At 40.0% G+C, this 26,047-nt stretch overlaps 1 protein-coding gene across 1 annotated transcript; it reads right to left on the bottom strand.

Moving 5' to 3' along the window:
• Positions 1–21,192: 21,192 nt before the first annotated feature.
• LOC145040247 (uncharacterized) lies at positions 21,193–22,376 on the bottom strand. Its single transcript, XM_078988203.1, has 2 exons — positions 21,387–22,376; positions 21,193–21,321 (listed from the first exon to the last, which is right to left on the bottom strand). Exons 1-2 carry the CDS (start codon positions 22,374–22,376, stop codon positions 21,193–21,195), a joined length of 1,119 nt encoding a protein of 372 aa, XP_078844329.1.
• Between the last annotated feature and the right edge of the window lie 3,671 nt (positions 22,377–26,047).

The raw sequence follows: 26,047 nt of genomic DNA, 5'->3' as shown, positions 1-26,047 counted from the left end.
CAAACTTCCTTTGGATATCTCTTCTATAGACCGAAAGACAATGTTGTTTTTGTTGCGAGGAGAGGAGTTTTCCAAGAGCGAGAACTCATAAGCCAAGGAGACAGTGGGAGGCAAATCAAACTTGAAGAGATTCAAGAGTTGATAGATGAAGGAACCTCTACCGCTGGCATTCAACCCGAGGAGGAGACTCCGGTTGAACCGATTGACGAATCCTTACCTCTTAGATGTTCCGATAGAGTTAGAGTTCATCCCCAGTTTTATGGTTTTCATATTACTACCGAAGGGGACACGTATATTAGTGATGGTACACTAGTAAATCTTGATGAACCTAATAGCTATAAGGAAGCCATGGCAGGCCCGGAGTCTACGAAATGGAAAGAGGCGATGGATAGCGAGATCCATTCCATGTACGATAACCAAGTTTGGAATTTGGTTGATTATGTGCCCGAACGTAAGACCGTAGGGTGCAAGTGGATCTTCAAGAAGAAGACCGACGTGGATGGGAACGTACACACATATAAAGCGCGATTGGTCGCGAAGGGCTTTACTCAAACTCCCGGAGTTGACTATGATGAGACCTTCTCACCAGTTGCGAAGATTAAATCTATTAGAGTGATGCTAGCAATTGCCGCATTTCATGATTATGAGATTTGGCAAATGGATGTCAAGACCGCTTTCCTTAATGGAAAGTTGGCTGAGGATGTTTACATGGCTCAGCCAGAGGGGTTTGTGGATCCGAAGCATCCGAATAGAGTGTGTAAGCTTGAGAAGTCCATTTATGGACTTAAGCAAGCATCTCGCAGATGGAATCTTTGCTTCGATGAGAAAGTCAAAGAGTTTGGATTTGTACGAAGCGAAGACGAATCTTGTGTATATGTCAAAGCCAGTGGGAGTATAGTAAGCTTCCTCGTTCTATATGTCGATGACATATTACTCATAGGAAACGACATCTCGACTTTGCAGGAGGTTAAGTCCTGGCTCGGGAAGTGCTTCGCTATGAAGGACCTCGGAGAGGCTTCTTACATTTTGGGAATAAGGATAGTAAGAGAAAGAAGTAAGAAACTAATTGGACTTAGTCAGAATACTTACTTGGAGAAGGTACTAAAACGTTTTAGTATGGAAAACTCAAAGAAGGGAGAACTACCGATACAAGGAAATGCCAAGTTGAGTAAGACTCAAAGTCCGAGTACCGAAGCTGAGATAGCAGAAATGAGCCGAGTACCATACGCTTCCGCAGTTGGCTCAATCATGTACGCTATGACTTGTACTCGCCCTGATGTAGCCTTCGCTTTGAGCATGGTTAGCAGATATCAAGGGAACCCTGGCAAAACACATTGGATTGCGGTGAAGAACATCCTTAAGTACCTTCGGAGGATGAAAGAATGGTTCTTAGTCCTTGGAGGGAGTGATGACTTAAAGGTGCGAGGGTATAGTGACGCCAGCTTTCAGACCGACAGGGACAACTACCGTTCGCAGTCGGGCTGGGTCTTTACCCTAAATGGAGGAGCAGTGACTTGGAAGAGTTCCAAGCAAGAAACCGTAGCTGATTCAACGTGCAAATCAGAGTACATCACAGCGAGCGAAGCGTCGAAGGAGGCAATATGGTTAAAGAACTTCATTGGTGATCTTGGAGTTGTACCGACCATAAAGGAGCCCATGGAGATTTTCTGTGATAACGAAGGTGCGGTTGCCTTGACCAAGGAACCGAGGGATCATGGTAGATCTCGACATATCGACAGAAAATATCACTTCATTAGACATCGTGTAGAAGAAGGACAACTCGTAGTGAAGAGGATATCATCAGAAGATAACCCAGCAGATCCGCTTACGAAGGGACTGAGTAGGGTTAAGCACTTGCAGCATGCTAGGAGTATTGGGCTGAAGGATGATATTAGTATAGATTAGATAGTATTAGAAACGTATAATAGATAAATGTAATTAACATTTGATGATTAAATAAAGGAGTTTTATTTATGAGTAAAGTTACTGTCACATGTTAGTTGTTTAACTATTGTTTCACTTTGCATGTTTTGACTTCCAGAATAATTGAGTTTATTAGGAATAATCGAATTATTCAAATGGTCCACAATCGTTCATATGTTGGGAGTAGATATGAATGAAGATTGTCATGAATTGGTGTGTAGAATGTCTAAATGGTGTTAGACATAGCAAGGGTTGCTGCAACGTTCATGAGTGCTTATGAACTGGTTTTGAGCATTGGAATAAACCCGCGCTTGCTGGAATCACCTTATGGAATACGATATAAAAGGTGATCGCAAGACGATAATATCATATAGTCTTAAAACCTAGATATATGGTTTATTATTTGTTAATTGATTGTGCATTGATAATGCGAAAACGCATCAGTAACTTGATGTTATAAAACGCATTGTTGTGTATTGTTGGTTAATGAATAAGTAAATGCATATAAGTCGAAGTTTATCTGTAAATTTTATCCTAAGAGGGTAGAAGAGATATCTTGGCCACTCGATGATTTGATTTGACTTATGTGCCAGGCCCGGTCAGAACTAAATTGATGTGTTCGATTAAGTTCTATGTCAAATAAATCGGAGATCGAGAAATCTAAATGCTTGACTAACCATTCCATAGTATTGTCAGCATGATATCTAACAGAGGACTGTACGATCCCTTATCTAAAGGACAAGATTGATTAGATCAGAGTTGACAGCGTCTTTGAGAGCTACGATTGCAAACCGAATTGTACTTGTATAGTTACTAGACTTATCCAAGTGGGAGACTGTTGGAATAGTGTCTAAGGCTATAACTATATCCGGTTGTGCATGGTCCTTTTGGGTTGCCTTCACCATAGCAACTTGAAGGATGATTTGTTAAGAGAGAGTAAATATTATAAGGAATAATATATGGCTATTTGATTAATATAAGTCATAAATTAATTGGTATTAATTTGGTGACTTAAAGAGATTAATTAAATAAGAGGGTATAAACTGTCAATTGTTTGATAGTTACACTTTAGACTATAAATCCTTATCCTAGATAGGATGGACGATTTCTAGGGCTTGGATAAGCCAAAATCGTCCATAGGGTTATCTATGGAATGGATTTGGATAGCCTTAAGAGAAGATTATCCAATTAGGGTTTAGGTTGTAACCCTTAAGGAGTCTACAAGTATAAATAGACCCTAGGGGTGAGGGAATTTGACACACAACCTAAAGCAAGGAACCTCTGGCCGAATTCCTCCCCTCTCCTCTCTCCTAAATCATCTTGCTTGCTATTGGTGTTTGTAAGCCATTAGAGGAGTGACATTTGTGACTCTAGAAGCTCCAAGACAAACAAGATCAACAAGGAACTCAAAGGTATGATTCTAGATCTGTTTCATCATTGTTATTTAACCTAATTAGCTATTAGAAGTCTTGGATTCAAAGCATGTTTAATTAGAAAGCCTAGATCCGAGCAATAGGGTTTTGCATGCGCACATAGGAAAGTTCTTATGGCTAAAACCCATCATCTTTAATAGGATTTAAACGAAAAAATACAGTCGAAAATGGAGCTCGTATGCGAAAGATATGGACGAGGCTTAGTCTCTACTCTTAAAGCGCGACGAATTCGATGCAGATTTGTAAATCTCAGATAGAATAAGAATTAGCTGACGAGGTCTAAATGAAAGTTGTAGTAATCGAAAATACCAAAATGTAGATATAAAGAACGTCGAGAATATAGCTCGTATGAGAATGATATGGATGAAACTTAGTCTCTCCTCTTCAAGCGCAACGAATTCGATACAACTTTGTAAATCTTAGCTACAATGAGAATTAGCCGACAGGGTCTAAATGAAAGTTGTAGTACTTGTAAATACCAATGTGTGGATATAAAGAACGTAGAAAATGGAGCTCCTACGCAGAAGATACGGACTAAGCTTAGAGACTACTCTATGATAAAATCCCTATAAATAAAGGGTGAATCCTTCATATTTCTCACACCTTTCACCCTCTCTTTCTCTCTCTACTTTCTCTCTCTAAGCCCCTAACCCCCTAAGCCTAGGTAAACCCCTAGCACCCGAAGGAAGCTACAAGGCTCCTGGAGTCTCGAGAAAAAGGGTCTCGTGGTTCAGAAGCGCTGCTCCCAGCGAAGCCCGATTTTCGAGAAAACTCGTTGTAAGTGAGCTACGCCTACAATATTTTTAATATAGCTTTCAATTTATTATAGTAACGTTCTTAGGATCTTATAGAATTATTTGGGCTATTATTATGGGTTATATAAGTGTTGATGTTGTAACGACCCGTTCCCGGTATGTTAATTCATTGGTAATTGTTGTAAGTTTTGCAAGAGGGACTCGGCGAGTTCATAGCCTGACTCGCCGAGTAGGGTCGCGACTTCGAGCACGCGTGAGCCAGGGACTCGGCGAGTCCATATCCCTGACTCGGCGAGTCCATCCGTCTGGGTGAAACCCTAAATCCCCGGGTTGCCCACTATTTAAGTCACCTTATAGCCCCATTCTCGCCTCCCTCACCCCGAGAACACTATGAGAAAGAACCCTAATCCACCTTGAGAGCTTATAAGTGTTTTTGTGCCATTTTGTGAAGGTGTGAAGAAGGAGAAGAAGAAAGGAGCAAGGAGAAGAGTTGTAGTGCAAAGATCTAAGGGCAAATCTGAGTTATTTGAGGTATTTTCGGATTTCCCCTCTTGTTATATGCTTTAAACCTCCATTAGAGCTCTTCTAGGATCTAGTTGATGCTTGTTCCAAGCCTTATGTTTGCATGAATGCCTTAATAAGTCGAGATATCTTTAGATCTGAATGATTGGGTGTTGTAGAGCCCAGATCTACTACCTTTTTGGAGTTACTTTGCATATTAACCATAGATCTACCCATTTTGTGCATCTTTTAGCCTTATTTCCCTTATTCATGAGGTTGTACACGTAAACTTGGAAACTTTACATGGTAAATCAGCTTATTGGACTCAGATCTATCAATTGTATGTGTTGGATTCAAACAAAATCGAGTAAAAATCAGTTGCATGGCGGCAACTCGGCGAGTCGGAAGAACGACTCGGCGAGTTGGGTCGCGAGTTCCCGATTCCTTCATTTTTATCAGTGTCGAGTGGATCCAGTGAGTTAGAGAGTGGACTTAGCGAGTTGAGAGTAGACTCAGTGATGGAGGGACTCGGCGAGTTGTTCATACAACTCGGCGAGTCCAAGGCAATCTTCTTAAGATCAAGAACAACTCGTCGAGTTTGTTCATCCGGCTCGGCGAGTCGGATGAAGATTGTCTGAGTTCTTGGATCAAGTGGGTACTTGTCGAGTCGATGCCACACTCGACGAGTAGCAGCGTGTAGAGCTGAGAAGTGAGAGTAGGACTCGGCGAGTTGGGCGGCCCAACTCGGCGAGTCAGCCCAAAAGAGAGTTGACTTTGACCAAGGGTAAAAGAGTCATTTTACCCCAAGCGCAGTGTTTAGTATTTGATTGAGTGTGTTTATGGACTTGTAGCCGAGGAGATTCAGGAGCAGCAGCCGTTAGCTTCCCGAGCCACACACTCAGCAGCCAGCTTACGAGGTGAGTTTCCTTCCAGTAGGAACGGGTCTAAGGCCACAATGCCGGCCCGTTCAGTTAGCAGTAGTTTCCGGATTTAGGTCCGATGCAGTAGCTAGTATGTTTGATGCCTTCGTGGCTCAAACAGGATTTGTGTGCTATGTTTTATGCGTTAAGTGTTATGTGTTCCGGGCTACGGCCCGATGTAGTATGCTGTATATGTGTTCATGCTAGTTGATGTGTTATGCTATGCCATGTTCAGTCAGTCAGTTCCGGACTTCGGTCCGATGCAGGGGACAAGGTCCCAGTCGGTTCCGGACTTCGGTCCGATGCAGTTAGTTCTGGACTTTGGATGCAGTTAGTTCCGGACTTTGGTCCGATGCAGTTAGTTCCGGACTTCGGTCTGATGCAGGGGACAAGGTCCCAGTCAGTTCCGGACTTCGGTCCGATGCAGTTAGTTCCGGACTTCGGTCCGATGCAGGGGACAAGGTCCCAGTCAGTTCCGGACTACGGTCCGATGCAGTTAGTTCCGAACTTCGGTCCGATGCAGGGGACAAGGTCCCAGTCAGTTCCGGACTTCGGTCCGATGCAGTTTCCGGGCTTCGGCCCGATGCAGTGGGCAAGGCCCAATATGTGTTTATATGTTATTGTATGGTATGTGGTAGTTTGGGGGAGCTCACTAAGCTTCGTGCTTACAGTTTCAGTTTTGGTTTCAGGTACTTCCGCAAGCAAAGGGAAGAGCTCGGGGTGATAGCATCGCACACACCACAGCTTAGCTTTTATCCTGGGGATGGTTTTAGTTGTTCTGGATTTGATATCGTATGATACCGTTTTCTGCACAGTATTTTATTATGATTTGGGATACATCGCGCATGTTTTTTTTATGTTATGATACTCATATTATGGTTTTGATTATATTGAAAAACGAAATTTTTGGGTCGTATTTTTGGGTCGTTTCAGTTGTAATATCTTTTTAACCACTCGCGGTACGGGGAATCTGGTTTGGAGGGCTGCTTGGGTTGTTGGATTCAGAAGTGCTATATGCCAAAATGATCCTGCCCTCCGGTGTTTCATGTCTGGCCCCTATCTGTACATAGTGGGTGAAGAGTATTGTTTAATGCTTCTATAATAGAAATAATAGCTAGACTATTAATTAGTCTCGGTAAAACGTTCACTAAACTCTAGGGGTAATGGTACTAGGTTTTGTCGAAGGAAATTGTTTTAAAGTAAATGAAGTGCTGTCCGAGAGCCGCGTCACCACCTTATCAGGTGATTGCATAGTTACTTTTATCTTAAACATAGATGCGAAGTATTTTATATAAATTATGTGCTATGTGTGCATATTATATGAATACTTGTTGTCTATGTTGGATGAACGATTTTATATATGCTTCAAATGAATTAAACTATATATGTATTTTATATCAACAAAATATGTTGGATAAAACATGGGTAGATGAAATATGAGTCGGATGATGAGATGAGAGGTGATATAGACCATGAGATAAGGGTGAGACGTGAAAAATGAGAGAATCCTTTTACCCAAATGATAGACCTGTCATCTAGCAGAATATGGATGACAACCACGGACTATTTTAGACAGTACAGTGGAACACTAGCGGGCTCGCAACCTGTAGGTGTTGTGAACGATGTGTTCACCCGTTGTAGTCTAAACATTGGTGACTATGCAAACTTAGCGCCTAAACCATGGCGATCATGCATACTTGATGCCTAAACCCTGGTGACTATGTAGACTTAATACTTAAACCTTGGCGACTATGCAAACTTAATGCCTGTTGTATTAACCCTGGCGACTATGCGGACTTAGTGCCTAAACCCGGTGATGATGGACTTCGTGCCAATTCCTTAGGATAATCCTTAGGAATAAATGAACGAGGATTAGCTGATTTTTAGGGTAGATCCTTAAGAGTAAAGAAGATAATGGGGATGGGTAATTGGGTTGATTAATTGTTTGAAGATTAAACATAATAATTATACTATTGTGGGTTTAAAACCCTATGTACTCACCTGCTTGGCAGTTATAGCGGTCCAAAATCAAATATCAGTCAAGGGCCGATATTTGAGATATAGGTTATCGTGGTGAGATATTGGTATTTTTATATCATTCATTATATATATATATATATATATATATATATATATATATATATATAAGACATATATAATAGTAATATCAAAAGTCAAAACTCAAAAGTGTCAATGTTGAAAGCATAATCATACATAAGCCATGGAATCTTCCTCCAAGTCCACATCAACCAAGGCTTCCAATTATTGTATAAAGATCTTCCACATTAACTCTAATATCATCATCATCATCATCATCGATTATGAATTAAGTACTTAACATAACAAGATGATCAAACCTATAGAAAATAGCAAGTTAACACTTAAGTATTTAAGAACTAGCACAACAATAGGATCCGTTAAGAATTAAAACCATGAGTCTATGACTTAAAACTAACAATTAAGTACTTAACATAACAACAGGTTCATATAAGTTAAGACCATATGACTTAAGTCAGTGATTTAACACTAACAAAAGTAAATAAAATTACTGAACCGATATCCCAATTGGAAATCACCTTGAAATATCGGTGAATATCGGTAAATATCACCGACTTTTTAGGTTCCGATATTTTGGACCAATATTTGACATCGATACTTTGAAAGGTACCGATAACCAATATCCCACCTGGAAATCACATGGAAATCGCTGATATTAATTGCATAGCTCACCAGTTTTCCCAACCTGACCCACTCAGTTTATTTATATCATAGGTGTTGATATGATGTGACATTACACTGAGAGATTAAGGAGATATATATTAGTAGTGATAATGAATGTATGTTCTGTTTATGCTTATGTTTCTGTATTGACGATGACATCCCAAATATTTTAAAATGAATAAAAGACTTTTCTTCGGAATTGATTTGATAACGTATTTATCATGTTTTACTCGGAACAAATTCTGAAACATTTTTATTAAAAGAGGTACTTTGACGTTTATAAAGCATAAACAAAATCGATCTTTTCTAGCCGTAAAAATGGGGATGTCACACCTCAACCCAACCCCCATTCCAATTAAACAGTCATGTGCGCATAAATATCATACACCAGCAAGTACATAACAGATAATCATACCGATCTAACAGATCACTAACACAACAACCATCCTATATCCAAGATACCGATCAAACTGGTCACTAACATGGCATCATCCTATATACCAGGATACCGACCTAAACCAAGTCACTAATATAATACCATCCTAACTACCAGGATGCAGATCTACCAGATCAATAAACATATCAAGCAAATACCCAGATACAACTCAGATAAAGGGTCGGACTTGGTGCCTTAGACACTGTTGATATAGCGAGGATAACTCACCTCACAATGCCATTCTGAACTGAAGTAACAACTCCCAAAGTGTTGTCACACCGAAAATCCCGAACTATCCAATATAACAAATGTTGAGTAAACATATGGGCTATCAATCCTAAGTAAGGGTCCATATTGTCTATTTTGTCTTTTCTCTAATTTGGGCCAAGGCCCAATACCAAAACCAAAACCCACACTAAGTAGACTTTCCAAGCCCACTAGTGGCCTACTAATGGCCTAATTCGCTAAATTGGGCCCAATCCATCTAATGGGCCTTAACTTGAGCCTAAAAATCTTCTTTGCCCACATTAACTAACTTATGATGGCCCACCAAGGCCCACAGGACCAAAATCCCCTACATGGCCCAAACTGAGGCCCAAAACTCGCAAGCCCCATATCTGTGAGTACGCTGGGCGTACTAGCTAAATGGTGAGTACGTTGGGCGTACCTGCATTTACGCTCAACATACTCCCCTATTAAGTCACTTTCCCATTAAGTGCTTAGTACTCCAAACCAGAATTTACAATCACATATCGAAGCCCTTTTCAATGTATAAATACATAAAGTCACTGACTTAGTGACTTTGCATGACCCTAATAAGCCTAAACTCCAAAATAACATTCCATTCTTATAGAAATGATCTTAACTCATGCATGAGTCCAATAAGATATTCAAGATGGCAACTTTCTGCCTTAGGGACTCATTTTGAACTGAAAGTGGCAACTCTAAGTCCAAAAATCAGATTTGAACCCAAAAGTTCTATAATTGGGACCACAATGACTTCAAAATCAAACCACACTAGATCTAAGCATTATTGAGGAAAGTTATGAGCTTTATACCTCTAAGGAGTCCTAAATGATGATGCTATTCCAGATCTATAAGCTCCAGCTTCCCAAGTTCTTCCTTGCAATTTCTTCTTTCCTCTTCCAAGCTTAAAAATCACCAAAATGGGCTTCTCAAGGTTAAAATCACCCAAGAATGGGGGATGTGACATTCTAGGGTTTTCTGAGGTTGGGGAGGTTGATAACGGGCTAGGGTTCCAGTCCTCATGTTCTTTATATAGTGATTGGCCCTAAAATTAGGTTTTTGTGCCACTGAGCGTACGTTGGTCTTACATCTCGTACGTTGGGCGTACGTCTTCCAACACCCACGACCACTTAACCTCCTACATTGGGCGTACACACCCAACTGCCACCTTTGCATGCATGTTCCTTTCTTGCCACTTCCTTCCAACCAAGGGCCAGAGATGACATAATTAAAATCCGAGGGATAAGTTTGAAGCTACTTGAAGAAAATGGGATGTTACAACTCTCCCCAACTTAAATTTGATTTCGTCCTCGAAATCATTCTTTACTGTCTCAGGCAATCCGACATCCTGAGGGACACCCCCACAAGGATGACATCCAACATCTTTTGAATGAGACTAAATCCCATGGAAATCTTTTCGTTCCAAAGAAGATGAATCCGCAAACTCATGCGAAACACAACCCTACTCCACTTAAAACCTGCAATTTAGAAACTTGAATTCAGTCTGGTTCCCTGACAGACCACTCATACAAACCATCGCTAGAACTCTTCCCATTACTACTCATGGGCTACCAAGCCATGGGATCATGTGGTTCCTACCCGAAAATAGAACCATGGATCATAATCCGCTGAACCCCTATGCCTACGAATTATCGTCGACCCGCACCAGGCATCTTGACCTACTACATAGAGCAGGACCGCCTCAGCCCGATCAAGCACAATATGCCACCTAATAGACCATCAGTCTAAGATGTCCACATAATACTGTCGATAATCTACCATGCCTCTCCTTGTTGTCCATCACATCCATAAAATACTGTCCCGCAAGCGATTACCACGAACAAACATACCTACCACTATCGACCAACCGTTATGACACTCAACTCTTACCCATGTCACCCTCCAGGTTAGAATACCAGTATGCCAAGTCCAAATGAACATAGGGTCTGGTCATCCTCAGGATGGAATACCTTATATTTGAATACCAACATGCCAAATCAATTCAACCATCAAGTTGAAAATTTTAGGGTTTGTTGGCCTACCACCGCAACCCTACCGCTCCTATTGAGCCTTCGTGCTTACTACTTTTAGTCGGCCCACATCAGGTATCTTGGCCTACTGCATAAAGCAGGACCGCCTCAACCCTATCCAAATATAATGTGTTGCCATGGACGCTCAGGAGAAAGATCTAACCCAGTTCTCAGAACCTGAATGACAGGACATTCTAATCCCAAGCCTTCCTAAAGCTGAAGAATACCCATTCGGATCTACTCCCAGTCCCCAACAGGAGTATTACTCGATCCAAGAAGCTTAATCCTATGAGTCATTCTGAACTGATGAGGTCACCAAAATCCTCTGTACTCCATCCGATCTCTAATAACAACTTCTGATCCAACCAAGAATACACTAGAGTCTTCAGATTACTCCATCAGCATGTTCAACACTTGGGGATAGACCTACTGACCATCAGTCTGCGGATGGTAAGCTATACTTAAACATAACTTGGTACCCATTTCCTCTTGTAGACATTTCCAAAACCTTGAAGTGAAACGACTATCACGATCCGACACAATTGTTAGCGGAACACCGTGAAGTCTCACAATTTCCTTCACATAGGAATTCACAAGCTTTTCCATAAACCATTTCTCCTTGGCCGCTATGAAATGCGCACTCTTAGTGAATCGATCGACGACCACCCAAATCATGTCGTGACCATTCTTTGTTCTGGGCAGTTTAGTGAAAAAATCCATAGCAATGTCTTCCCATTTACCCATAGGAACAGGCAAAGGTTCTAAACTCCCATACGGTTTCTGATGTTGTGTCTTGACTCTCGCACAAGTCACACACTTGGCCACATACCTTGCAACATCAAGCTTCATCGTCGGCCACCAGTAGTAGGGTTTCAGGTCCCTATACATTTTAGTGCTACCGGGATGAATCGAGTACATGGTCTTGTGAGCTTCTTCCATCAGAAGATCTCTGATTCCCCCTGACTTAGGTACCCAAATACGATCTTGGAATACCTTCAGTCCATGACCGTTGGTACCAAACACCAACATTTTGCCCAAACGTTCCTCCTTCCGGTCATTCTTCTCAGAAGCTTCGCTTTGAGCTTTCTTTATACTTTCTAAAATAGTCGAGAAAACTTCAATTCTCAACGCTCTTGGCCTTTTCCTTTCAAGATTGACTTTCCGACTGAGAGCATCAGCAACAACATTAGCTTTACCGGGGTGGTAAAGTATCTCGCAGTCGTAGTCCTTAAGTAATTCTAGCTAGTGTCGTTGCCTCATATTCAATTCTTTCTGATTAAAGAGATATTGGAGACTCTTATGATCAGTAAAAAGTTTGCACTTCGTGCCATAGAGGTAATGCCTCCATATTTTCAGAGCGAAAACTACCGCTGCCAACTCCAAATCATGAGTCGGGTAGTTCTTTTCATGCTCCTTAAGCTGTCGAGACGCATATGCTATCACCTTTTCTCTTTGGGTCAAAACACAACCCAATCCAACCCCAGACGCATCGCTATAAATAGCAAAGTCTTTAACTCCGTCGGGTAGAGAAAGTATCGGTGCCTCGCATAGCTTCTTCTTTAACTTCTCGAATGCTTCTTTATGCTTATCACTCCAAGCATAAGTGGCTCCTTTGTGGGTCAAAGCTGTCAATGGAGTAGCAATCGAAGAAAAGCCTTGGATAAACCTTCGGTAATATCCGGCTAATCCTAAAAAGCTTCAGATCTCCGTGGGACTTTTCGGTTGTTCCCACTTCATTACAGCTTCAATCTTTGCTGGATCAACCATTATCCCTTCTTGGTTGACCACGTGGGACTTTTCGGTTGTTCCCACTTCATTACAGCTTCAAACTTAGCATGCAACTTCTCCTTCTTCAAGACTTCTAACACTTCTCGCAAGTGTCTGCCATGCTCCTTCTGGCTTTTTGAGTAAATCAGAATGTCGTCGATGAACACTATCACGGATTTATCCAGGAACGACTTACAAACCCTATTCATTAAATCCATGAATGCTGCCGGAGCATTGGTTAGTCCAAACGACATAACCAAGAACTCGTAGTGTCCATATCTAGTTCTGAATGCAGTCTTCTCTATATCCTGCTCTCTTACTTTCAGCTGATGATATCCTGACCTAAGATCGATCTTCGAGAAATAACTCGAACCTTGCAATTGGTCAAATAAGTCATCAATCCTTGGCAACGGATATCTATTCTTTATTGTTGCGTTATTCAGCTCTTTGTAATCAATGCACATTCTCATACTTCCATCTTTCTTCTTCACGAATAACACTGGAGCTCCCCAGGGTGATGAACTAGGTCTAATGAAACCTTTGTCCAACAACTCCTGAAGTTGCATCATCAGCTCCTTCATCTCCGTCGGTGCTAATCGATAAGGTGCTTTTGCTATTGGCGTGGTTCCTGGTAACAAGTCTATTCTAAACTTTACTTGTTTATCAGGTGGTAATCCAGGAAGATCTTCGGGAAATACTTCCGGATAATCACACACCACAGGAATACTCTGCATCACCTTCTTCTCCTTCTTAGCATCAATTACGAATGCTAAATATGATGTACATCCCTTGGTCAAACACTTTCTGGATTTCATTAGGGAAATGATTCCAGAATTCACTCGGTGTTTGTCCCCATACACCATAAACGAATCTTTTCTAGGCGGGTTTACTTTAACAATCTTCTTCTTGCATAAAATTTCGGCATCATTGGCGCTGAGCCAATCCATTCCCAACACGATGTTGAAACCATTAAGTTCGATTGGCAATAATTCCTCACGGAACTTATTCCCATTCAAGTCAATTAAGATGTTTTTCATATGATGGCTAACAGGTACAAACTTGCCACTAGCAACTTCGACTAATAAAGCATTATCTAGTCCATCAACAGGCAAAGCTAGTTTTCTACCAAATTCATGCGATATAAAGGAGTAGTTGGCTCCAGAATCAAATAAAATTTGGGCAGGCAAATTGTTAACGAGAAAGGTACTTGAAGCGACATCAGCTTCATCCTTAGCAGCTTCCAGTGTCATCTGGAATGCTCTCGCCTTCGGCTTTGGTGGAATGTTGGGCTTAGCTGCCTCCTTCTTCTTCGGACAGTCTTTCAAAATATGCCCCTCTTCATTACAACCAAAACACATCCTTTTGTTGTTCGGACATTCATTGGCTAAATGTCCAACCTTTCCACACTTGTAGCAAGTCACACCCTCGCTACATTTCCCAAAGTGTTTTTTCTTACACTTTTCACACCACTTTGCTTCTCCTCCTTTCCCTCCACCAAACTTTTTCGAATTGGATTTCGAAAATTTGATTTTCTTACCGGAACCAGATGTTCCCTCAAACTTCCTCTTCTCACCAACCTCAACCTTGTTGGTGGTTCTCCCCTTTATCATGTTCTCAACAGACTTGGCAGCCCAGATAGCTGCCTCTAGAGTATGTGCTTGATGTATTGGCACCTCGTACTCCCATGGAAGTCCCTTCGCATACCGATCCACCTTAGTCAGCTCGTCTGGAATGATATGCAAGGCAAACTCCATCTTATCGGTGAAGTTATTGGTGTATTCATCAACTGACATGCTACCCTTAGTCAATGTCAGGAACATGTTCTCCAACTCTAACAGATTTTGAGCCGAGCAGAACTTGCACTTAAACTGCACCAAGAACTCTGCCCATGACAATTGCAGTGGCTCATTAGGGCTCAAAGTCTTCCCTAGAGTGTTCCACCAATGAACGGCTCCACCTCGGAATTGACGCACGACATAGATAGTTTGCAACTTACCTCTGCAGCCACACGTCATGAAGGCTAGCTCCATTTCGGAGATCCAATCCATAACCCCAATCGGATCATCCTTTCCATTGAAGGTCGATGGTTTGCAAGTTAGAAAGTCCTTGTACTTGCATCCCATTCCATCATTCCTTCCATCACGGTTGTCTTGCCTAACTATCGGTGGGTTGGCTTGACCAATTGATCCACTGAAGTTTCCACCTCCCGAGTGCCCTACATTTAATTCAGGCTCTTCCACACGAATTGACAGTTCTTCACGATTCTGTTGAAGCAACCGTCTAGTTTCATCCATTTGATGATCCAACATCGTCTGAATCATCAATTGTACACCGGCCATTGTTATCGGCTCAGGTGCTGCTGCTACAACAGGTCTTTGTTCAATCACTGGTGGTTGATTCCTGTTTTCATCAGCATTTCCAACCCCACTTCTTGTTCTCACCATTTTTGATCTACACACCGAATAAGGTGAAATTAGATCCTTATTCACGATAGATATTCAAATCATCCTTATGACTCTGAAACGTTTACATGCTAGTTCTAATATCGTAGACGTACGCTTAGAATCCTACACACATAAAGTTTCTAGATCCGGTCGGCAACAGACCATAGATCCGAACAAATAATATCATATATGGCAACATATAACATTTAGCACATAAAGCATTTTAGGCAACTTTCCTAAAATAAACTAGTGCTCGTGTCTAAAACATAACAGACACACATCTCAAAATTCCACTTAGCATTCTAAGTTTAAGTCTAGAAATCCTACAAATTCCTAGTTCGCTTAAACTAATGCTCTGATACCAACTATGACATCCCCAAAATCTCGGCCAGAAAAGACCGATTTTCATTTATGCTTTTAAAATAAATTCAGAGTAAATCCTTTTGATTTGAAAAAGTTGCGAAATTTGTTCCCAAAAAAAACAAAACATGATAAAACAATGTTTACCAAAACATTTCATAAAAGAAATGTATTTTTCATTATATAATCAAAACTTGGGGTGTCATGTTCCGATATAGACCAACAAGCATAAACGATAACATTACACGTCATTCAACAAATATTTACATATACAGACTTGTAAACAAAACAACTTGATGGTTCATCCATCTTACGCCCTTGCGCCACTTCCTGTAATACAAATAAAACTGAGTGGGTCAGGCTTGGGAGCCTGGTGAGCATATAGGGTTTTCAACCCACAATAAATAATTAAATTAATTATTATCAACGAACCATAACCCAGTTACCCATTCCCGTTATTCTCACTTTATGTCCCTAAAATAACTAACACAAGGGACCTAATCTAAGAATATTTTCATTGGGGTGACAACACATGCTGTGGGGTTTCCTCAGCAATATAAGTCAAATAAGGCAACCATGAGGGGGATGGAATACAGCGAATGAACACCCAAGTTCATTAACACCTACATGTTATGAGCCTGCTAGCGTTCCACTGGACTATCTAGAAAAGTCCGTGGTTGTCATCTAAATTCCACTAGATGACTGGATCAAAACAACAACGAGGCCTCTCATCTGTTTATTACACACCAACTATCTACCCATGTTCTACCCAACATATTAGTAGATAAAAACATACATTTTTATACATATTTTCAAAACCTGTATAGCATGCTTGATCAATACATTTTCCATATAACAGATGAGGCACACACACATAACAGGTATTTCATATAGAAATAATCAGATCTGTAAGATAGAAGAAAGTGAATATGCATTCACACACATAACAACAAAATATACACATAACACGTATCTCGTATAAAATACTTCATAGTTATACGTTAGGAGAAAGTAACAACGCATTCACACGTATAAACGACAATAAACTTAATACACTCAAATCATACTTGTATTATTATTGCGTTTATGAAAGGTAGTATACACTCACTTGATTAGAAGATGATCGGACAGCACTACGACTTGCAAAAGTAGTAATCCTCAGCAGATCTGGAAGATCTCTAAGAAAATCGAACTTCTCGCGGGCAAAGCTTCGGCTCGGAAACCGCACTTCTCGGGATCTTCGGGATCTCGGGACTCGCTTCGGGACTCGAGAATAATACTGGGGCTTCGGGTTATTTCTGGCACGCAAAATGATGCAAAACGGGAGAGAGAAGAGAAGAAATTGGCAAAAGACTCGGCTGCCTTCGCATCCTATTTATAGGAGGCTGGAGCCTCGGAGTACGCGGGGCGTACGGCAGTACACAGCGTGTACTGCTTTCAAAATCGTCACTGCATGCGTCATCCGAAGTGTCGACACTCTTCGGATTACGCGGGGCGTACTCGCTTACGCGGGGTGTAAGTCGGATCAGACTGCTGACTCCCCCTTCGGATAATGCCGGATTTTTGATTTAAAAATAAATACAAATTATTTATCAAACTTCGGAAATTCATATCTTCTTCATACGAACTCCGTTTTCGACGTTCTTTATATCCACGGAAAGGTGAGACTACGCTCTACCACTTTCGTTTAGACTTTGTCGGCTAATTTTGACTTTATTTTTATTTTTTATTTTTAATAGGCCGGGATAGAAAATTTCGTTATAAATTCATAACTTCTTCGTTTGACGTCCGTTCTCGCCTAACTTTTTATCACTTTGATACTAACAACGAGATCTTCGATTCTTGTTTAGATCACTAAGGCTAAATCTCGCTCTAACGTAAATTTCACTTTTTACGTTATTCAGCGGTGCCGGTTTTGTCGCGAAACTTCGACAGGTCATAACTTACTCGTTATAACTCGGATTTCGGCATTCTTTATATCTTCGGAAACCTTGTTTCAACTACTACAACATTATCTAAAGATATCAAGTTTATTTTACACTTAAATTTTGATGCTTATTTTTATTCTTAATTAATCAAACCACATAATTAAGCAATTAAGCACAAAACACGTAATACTCAAATAATACACTTCTATTATTTCAAAACGGGTTAAAAAGGTTAACCTAGACCATTACATTGCTAAAAATGGCAAGCCCGGAAACACAGGCGTTACAGATTAAGGTAAAGAATATGTGTACCTTGGTTTTGTTGTGGATCAATTGATCCTACTTACATGTAGTATGCTTTGAGGTGTATAGTGTTCTAGGATCTTGGCAGAACATTTCCTTCGAGTGTTGCTAGCCAATATGCTCATTTTCCTGCTTCAGCATCTATGAGATATGGTCCTTCCCATTTAGGAGCTAATTTTCTTGCACTAGGATCCTTGGTGTTTTGGATTGTTTTTCTTAATACCAAGTCTCCTATTTGAAACCTTCTAATTTTTATGTTCTTATTGTAAGGCTTGGTGATCCTTTGTTGATGAGAAGCAATGCGTATTTTGGCAAGATCTCTAAGTTCGTCAATAGTGTCAAGATCTTGTGCTAGGATCTTGTTGTTATTTTCTTGATCTTGTAGTAAGTATCTTTCCATTGGGATCACTACTTCGGTGGGGATCACCGCTTCAGTCCCAAACAACAAAGAGTAGGGAGCTGACTCGTGGCTACTTTGGAAGTAGTCCTATCTACCCATAAGACGAAAGGAAGCTCTTCTACCCATCTCCCCTTCTTCTTATCCAATTTTTTCTTTAAGTTGTTTATTATGATTTTATTTTTGAATTCTGATTGACCAATAGCTCAGGGATGAATAGGAGTGGAAGTTATCATTTTGATTCCTCAACTTGTGAAGAAGTTTGTTGTTCTTTTACTCATGAATTGGGATCCATTGTCGCATATGATTTCAGCTAGGATCCCGAACCTGGTCAAGATATTACATTTAATAAATGAGACTACTTCTTTATCTCTTACTTGAACGAATGCTTCTGCTTCGATCCACTTAGAGAAGTAATCAGTCATCACTAGCATGAAGACCTTTCCTCATGGGGCTACTGATAAATTTACCACTATATCCATTCCCTATTTCAAAAATGGCCATGGAGAGATAATAGGATGTAGATGTTCTGTCGGTTGATGCAGGATGTTGCTATGTCTCTGAAAAGCATCACACTTTTGAGCATGTAGAAAAGAATCTCTCTTCATGGTTGGCTAATAGTATCATGTTCATAGTATTTTGGAGCATACGGATCTACCCCCGGTGTGATTGCCACAGTCTCCTTCATGTATGTCCTTTAAGACTTTTGTAGCTTTAGGATCCTCCAAGCATCTAAGGTAAGGACTTGGCATAGACTTTTTATGGAGTTTACCTTGAATTATCACGAATCTTGAGACACTTGTTCTAAATGCTCTTTCACTTTTTTCTTTTGTTGGGATCGTGTTATTTTGGAGATACTCCATAATGGTTTGGGTCCATAATCGTGGTCTCCTTTGAGGATCCTGTTCGTTGGGGTCCCTTTGAAGGGGGATCCTAGGTTCATGATCTTTGATAGATGCTATGCTTGTTAGTTGTTCATCGGATTTGTCGGAGAGGGTTTCTATGGTTGGAGTTATTAGGTGGGTTATATGAATCTTTATTTCTGGTGGGATCCTAACGGAGGATGCTAAGTTGGCTAATGCGTCTGCTTTCGTGTTTTATTCTCTAGGAACTCAGGTTAGGTTAAAGTTCTTGAAATCAGAAGCTAATTTTTTAGGATTGGTAGATATAGTGCTAATCTTTCACCTTTTACTGCATAAGATCCATTGAAATGATTACTTAATAATAAAGAATCAACAAACACCTGGATATCCCTGATTTGAAGATCCTTAGCCAATTGTAGTCCCATGATGAGTACTTTGCATTCTGCTTCGTTATTGGTAGTGTTAAATCTACAACTAACTACCCGGGGTAGGATGTCCCCCTGTGGCGACTTTAGTATGATCCCTAACCGTGTTCCTTTTTGATTTGAAGCTTTGTCTGTGAACAATGTCCATTTTCATAAGTGTTCATCTTCTAGGAGTTGCTTGGCTTCAATGTCTACTTCGTTTCGTAGATCATCACTAAATTCAGCCACAAATTCCACTAATGCTTGTGATGTTATGGCAGATCTCAGTTCATATCTGATGTTGAACATAATTAACTTCACAAACCTTTTTTTCATCTTTCCTAAAATTTCTGGTTTTCTCATGACGTTCTTAATAGGATAATTAGTCTTTACATGTATAGTATGTGTTTAAAAATAATGTCTTAATTTAGTAGAGGTGGTTACTAAGGAAAGAATTAGTATTTCAAGGTGAGAGTACCTGGTTTTAGGGCCCATGAGACTTTTACTTACATAGTAGATAGGATTTGGTTTTCGTTAAGATCCTTGGCCAAGACAACACTTACTGTGTTTGAGGATACTAAGAGGTAGAGGATGAGTGGCTCCTCGTCTAATGGCTTTACCAGTAATGGCGAGGAACTTAAGTATTTTTTGAGTTCCTGAAAAGCTTTTTCATGATCTTTAGTCCATTTGAACCTCTTTTTCTTCTTCAGGTTTTCGTAGAAGGGTTTACATCTTTCTGAGGGTCCTGAAATGAACATGTTGAGTGTCGATACCCTTCTGGTTAGCCTTTGGATGTCTTTTATTGAATATGGAGATTTCAACTCGACAAATGCTTTAATATGCTTCGAGCTTGCTTTGATTCCTCTCTTGGTTACCATATATCCAAGAAACTTGCCCGACTTCATCCCAAAATGGCATTTGAGTGGTTTCAACTTCATATGGTATTTGTCTAGGATGTCAAATGCTTCTTTAATATACCTTAGATGATCTTCAGCTTTCATTGACATCACCACCATGTTGTCAATATAGACTTCCATGGTGTCCCCGGCTTGTCTCTAAACATCCGATTCACCAATCTTTGATATGTTGCACCAACATTTTTACAACCAAAAGGCATTTTAGTGTAACAATATATACATGTTGGCGTTATGAATGTTGTATATTCTTGGTCGGATGGTTCCATCTGGATTTGTTTGTACCCTGCTGAGGCATCCATGAAGGTTAGGAGTTTGTGGCCAGCCGTTGTATCTATCATAGAATCAGTATGCGGTAGAGGAAAAGGATCCTTAAGACAAGCCTTGTTAAGATCCGTGTAGTCTACACATACTCATCATTTTCCATTTTTCTTTTGTACGACAACCACGTTTTCTAGCAATTTTGGGAACTTCACGTCCCTAATCATCCTTGTCTTGAGGAGCTTCTCCACTTCTTCTTGGATGATCTGACTCCTTTCGGGTGCAAATTTCCTTCTCTTTTGGTGTATTGGTCTGAAAGAAGGATCAATATGAAGTTTTTGAGTGATCATATTCTTGTCTATACCTATCATATCTTCGTGTGTCCATGAAGATGTTTTGCTTCTGGTTCTTAGGAATTTTCACAGATATTTCTCAATTTTCTCAGACATTGAGGATCATATGAGGATGTTAGCTTCAGGATCCTCAATTCCTAGGGGCACTTCCTTCACATCTTGTTCCTTCGTTTCCAGGACATGTTGTGCCCCCTGCCTTAATTTCTATGCTTGTTGAGGTTTCATCGTAGATTTCATGGAGGTTTATAACATTCTTTTGATTGTTGTTGATCTCCCATGATTTTCACTATTCCCCATGGAGTAGCAATTTTATACACCGATGATATGTTGATGGGACCACTTTCATCTTGTGGATCCACTGTCTATCTAGTATCACATTATAAGAAGATAAGGTGTTAATAACACATAAATTTTACATAGAATTTACCCCGTCTATGTATATTACTAGCTTTATTTCCTTGATCGTGTGTTTTGTTTCCCTACTAAATCCTATGAGGACTGAGGATCTGTTGATTATTTCTGCTTCTGGAATGTTCATCCTTTTTAATGCGTCTAGGAATACGATGTTGACCAATGATCCTTCGTCAACAAGGATCCTCCTCATGAAGTGGTTGGCCTTGTACAGTGTTATCACGAGTCCATCATGGTGAAGATCCTTAATTCCTTCCCTGTCCATCTCCTCAAATGTAATTTCTTTTTCGCTGCTAACAATGGTATTCTTCCGTGGTCTGTCTTCCTTTTCTGTTTTAGAGACCTTGGCATGTCTTTCAGCCTGAGAATAAGAAGTACCACAAATGTTAGATCCGCCTGAGATAACGTTAATTATCTTAGCCTTAGAGGGTAGTGATAATGGTTTCTCCGGGATCCTGGGACCATCCTCACTGTTCTCTTTGGATTTTTCTCTTTTTCTCCTATAAATCTCTTTGAGGTGACCCTTGCTAAGGAGGTAACCGATTTCTTTTCTTAGGGCTATGTAGTCCTCCATCATGTTACCAAAGTCTTCATGGTAAGCACACCATTTGGACTTGTCTTTCCAACTGGTGGACTTGTTATCTCTCTTCGACCATCTTTCTTTGTCTCCAAGATCCCACATAGCATGAATTATACCTGAAACATCCATATAAAAACAATAGTCAATGATCTTAGGAAGTTCCTCTTCTTTTCCTTCATCCTTGAGGGCATTGACCCTGCGATGATTCGGTTTGGAATAGGGCTTTGATTTGTAGGATCTTAGGGCTAAGGATTCGACCTTCCTGTTGGGGTTCTCATATTGACTTGGAGGGTTGCTTCTCTTCTGGATCTCTTTATCCTCTTCAAGCCTTATGAACCTTAACACTCGGCACGTGACTTTGTCCAATCTTTTGTATGGGATCATCACAAGGTCTTCATAGAAGGTTGAATCCTTCCTTAGCCCCATCTTGAGGCCCTCTACGGTAGTAGCTATGTCGATGTTGGGGATGCTCAGAGCTTCCCTGCCGAACCTGTTAACGAAGTCTCTAAGCCTTTCCTTAGGATCATGGACCACACGATAGAGATCACTAGTGATCTTCTCGAAGGTTTTGCTGCAAGAAAACTGGTTATGGAAAATATTGAGGATGTGTGAAAAAGAAGTAATAGAGTATTGGGGAACATTTAGCAGCCATTTGAGAGTGAATCATGTAAGGGTTTAGCCAAATCCTTTTCATAGACAAGCTTCCTTTAAGTGCTCTGGGATGGGAATGATCTCCATCCTTTCTCAGTATTGCGCTATGTGCTCTTTAGGATCCGTAGTTCCATTGTAAAGCTTCATGCTAGGAATTTGGAAGCGCTTAGGAACTTTGGTATCGACTATTTCAGGAGTAAATCTTGAGATCTTGTGACTTTTTAGTGATGCTTCTGGTATGGGTTGGACCACCCCGGGTACACTTGAGATCATTTTTCTCAACTGTTGAAGTTCCCTAGCCATTTTTGGGTTTATTCATACATCAATGTTAGGATAGTTCATATTAATAGTATTGTTGTTTAAGAAGTTACTAGAATCAAGGTTTCTAGGAGTGTTGAAAGGCTCATTGAGATCATAGATCACAGATGCTCGGTTTTCCATAATTGTCCCCCAGGATGACGCCACAGTGGTAGGAACTGTGTTCTTCTGGTGATTGTCTGAGGATCATGCATTATCAAAGTTTAGGATCCTTGTTTGTACAACCGTGGGCATTGTTTCTGAGGATTTCTGAAATTCCACCTTCATCCTCTCAACTTCTTTGAGCAGTGCTCTATTCTCCTCGTGCTGTTGGGTCACCTGATGCGTCATTTTCTTCATCATAGCGAAGAGTTCTGTAGTAGTGATTGAGGCAGTCAAATCTTGGAGTCCTGAAGATCCCAAACTTCCTTTGTTAGTGACCGAAGGAGTGTTTTTCTTGGAAGTATCAAGCATTTTCCTCTGATTAGGGGGGCCACTTGGAGGAGGCGGTAGGTTTTTGGTTGGAATGGAAGGAATAGAGGATGAAGAAAGGGCCGACTATGTAGACATGATTTTTTTGAGGACTTTGAACGCCATGGCCCCACTGTGGGCGCCAAATTGTTTTCGTAAAAAACTACACAAGTACTAATCAAACAAATTGTATGGGAGGGTGTGATGTTCAAATTGTGCAATAGTTAATGATAAAAGAGAGTGACACAATGGATTACAAGGAAAGCCCTTGATCCTTGCTAGGATCTCCGACACAAAACCTTAGGAGGTGACAATGGTCACCTGCCTTGATGATTTTATTAATTTAAAATGATGATTACAAAGAATATTTCAGTAAGAACAATTGAATAATTTCACAGAGTAAGTTTCCAGTAAAAAACAGTGTGTTGTGTGAGATACAAATGTCAATTTATATTCTAATCTAGCTAACAAGATGTCTGATATTTCTGGGATCCTCTATGACCAGCTTCACGCACATTATTTGACAAAGTATTATGGGTATTTAGCGTTGTTGAGATGATTCTTCATTGAGAATTGTTCTTCCCCTGACTAGTTTTGCACATGTACTCGTTATGAATAAAATATAAGCATTATAAATTGTTAATAAAAATAATAATGGTGATAGCCGGGATCCTGAGGTAACTGAGGATCCTGGATATTTGAATATCCTGAATATTTGAGGGTCCTGAATATTTGAGGATCCTGGGCCTAACAATAAGTAAATACATACTTCAAACTATTTTTCAGAGAAACCAAATCCATGATTTTGTAGTGGAGAGAGATTCTAGTTAATGTTTATAGTGAGTCCTATAACCTAGCTATGTGACCGAATGTACACCACGCAACGCTTCATTGTACTTCGAAGTAACGATTGTAGATACTAATCACCCACTTTGATTGATCGGTCAACGTTATAGCTAGCAACCGCAGGTGGGGATGTCAACCCAGTATAGATCTATACATATGTATCTCACTCCAAAGATTAACGATTATAGTATTATGAGTATGCTAACTATTTTGACTTATCTAATGAATAGTGTCTCACTGTAAAGACCATAACTATGGTACATGGATTGCTCTTTTATAAAGAGGCACATTTCAAAATGGTGATCAGTAGTACATGTATAAGCTCTAAGTTATAATAATTATAACTTGTATATATATATATATATATATATATATATATATATATATATATATATATATATATATATATATATGCATGGTAGTGGTTTGATCTTTGAAATACTACAAAGGTGGCAATGTCACACACACACACACACACACACACATATATATATATATATATATATATATATGTATATGTGTGTGTATGTTTGTATTTGAAAGACAAAACAGGAAAATTAATCTAGAATGTTGATTCTATCCCTATGTTAGAAAAATTATAGAAAAATCATTTGGAGTCAGAATTAGGATCCGTAAACTATCAAAGTTTAGAAATTGAGTCTAATTTTACCCTAATGTTCACCCCGAGCTGTTATGAACCATAAATAAGGTGAAAATGATCATTTTTACAGACTGGTCCGAAAAAGGATTGCAATGATATGCACTTTAGCAAAAATCATAATAATTTGTATAAAAATAGTATGAATGTGTGGAAGTAGTCCTTGAAAAGGTACCGATCTGAAATACATCATACAAAATAGTTTTGCAAGCGATAGGGTTTAAGATGGGAAAACAGGTCTTGAATGGGCCACAATTTTTCACATAAAATCATAGCATTTTGTAGTATGTTTTGCAAGAGTGTGTTTGCATAAACAAAAAATGTGAGCATATGTATTCCCCCTAAAAATATATAAAAACTATAAAAAGGAGCCGTAACACTCACCTTAGATATGCGAATTTGGTTTTTGACTTGAGAATATGATTGAGTTTGGGAGACTCCTCGAGTTAGCAACAAAATAACAATGACTTTTAACCCGATTTGGACCCAAAATAACACCACAATACACTTTAAAAATCAGATCTTGTACTAGGAAAATACCACCAAAGATTTACAACACAAAGTGGGCTAAGAAGGTGGACTTCGTGGGTGGCTCACGGTGGTAGAAGTGTGCTAGCAGCCTTGTTGCCGCTGTTTCTTCGTTCTTTTACTGGCAGTGAGCGACGAGAGGGGGAGGGGAAGGCATGGGGATCAGATCAAGGGTGTTTGGGGCTGTTGTTGTTTTGAAAAGTAGGTGGAGATGGGTGGTTTTGATGGTGATTTACGGTAGTGAAGTGGTGTCTCCTGGTGATGCTTTTAAACCGAGAAAGAAAAGGAGAATGGAGAGGGGAGAGTGAGAGAATGATGAATTGGTGCTCAAATGAAGAGCCTAAGCATTCCTTTTATAGTGTATAACAAGTCCCTAAGGCAAGCCATGAAAGCCTTACTTCCTTGGATACTTACACACACAAAAGTTTCATCATTTGTACTTTAGATGAAGTGTATACTCCAAAGAGGTAAGGGAAAGGAAGGGATGGGAGTATCTCACATGGGAAAAGGGGGGAGGGATTACTTGGCTGATTTCTTCATAATTGCAAACATAGGTGGGGCCATGGTGATGTCACACTATCCAAAAAGTAACTAAAACAACTCTAGCTTTGTTTATCGAGATCCCAAAATCTGGTATTTTTTCAAA

The sequence above is a fragment of the Lactuca saligna genome, chromosome 4 (assembly GCF_052625555.1).
Source record: "Lactuca saligna cultivar CGN05327 chromosome 4, ASM5262555v1, whole genome shotgun sequence".
In the NCBI taxonomy this organism is placed as follows: Eukaryota; Viridiplantae; Streptophyta; class Magnoliopsida; order Asterales; family Asteraceae; genus Lactuca; species Lactuca saligna.
Note: the sequence above shows the minus strand (reverse complement) of the source record. Positions and strands in the feature narration are given on the sequence as shown.

Bases quoted from the DNA above. Each gene is read 5' to 3' on its own strand.
- LOC145040247 (XM_078988203.1), bottom strand. From the start codon at position 22,376: ATGGGGCTAAGGAAGGATTCAACCTTCTATGAAGACCTTGTGATGATC. The intron at 21,322-21,386 runs GTAAATTCTATG...GATACTAGATAG, and splicing joins TAGTAATATACATAGACGGG to ACAGTGGATCCACAAGATGA.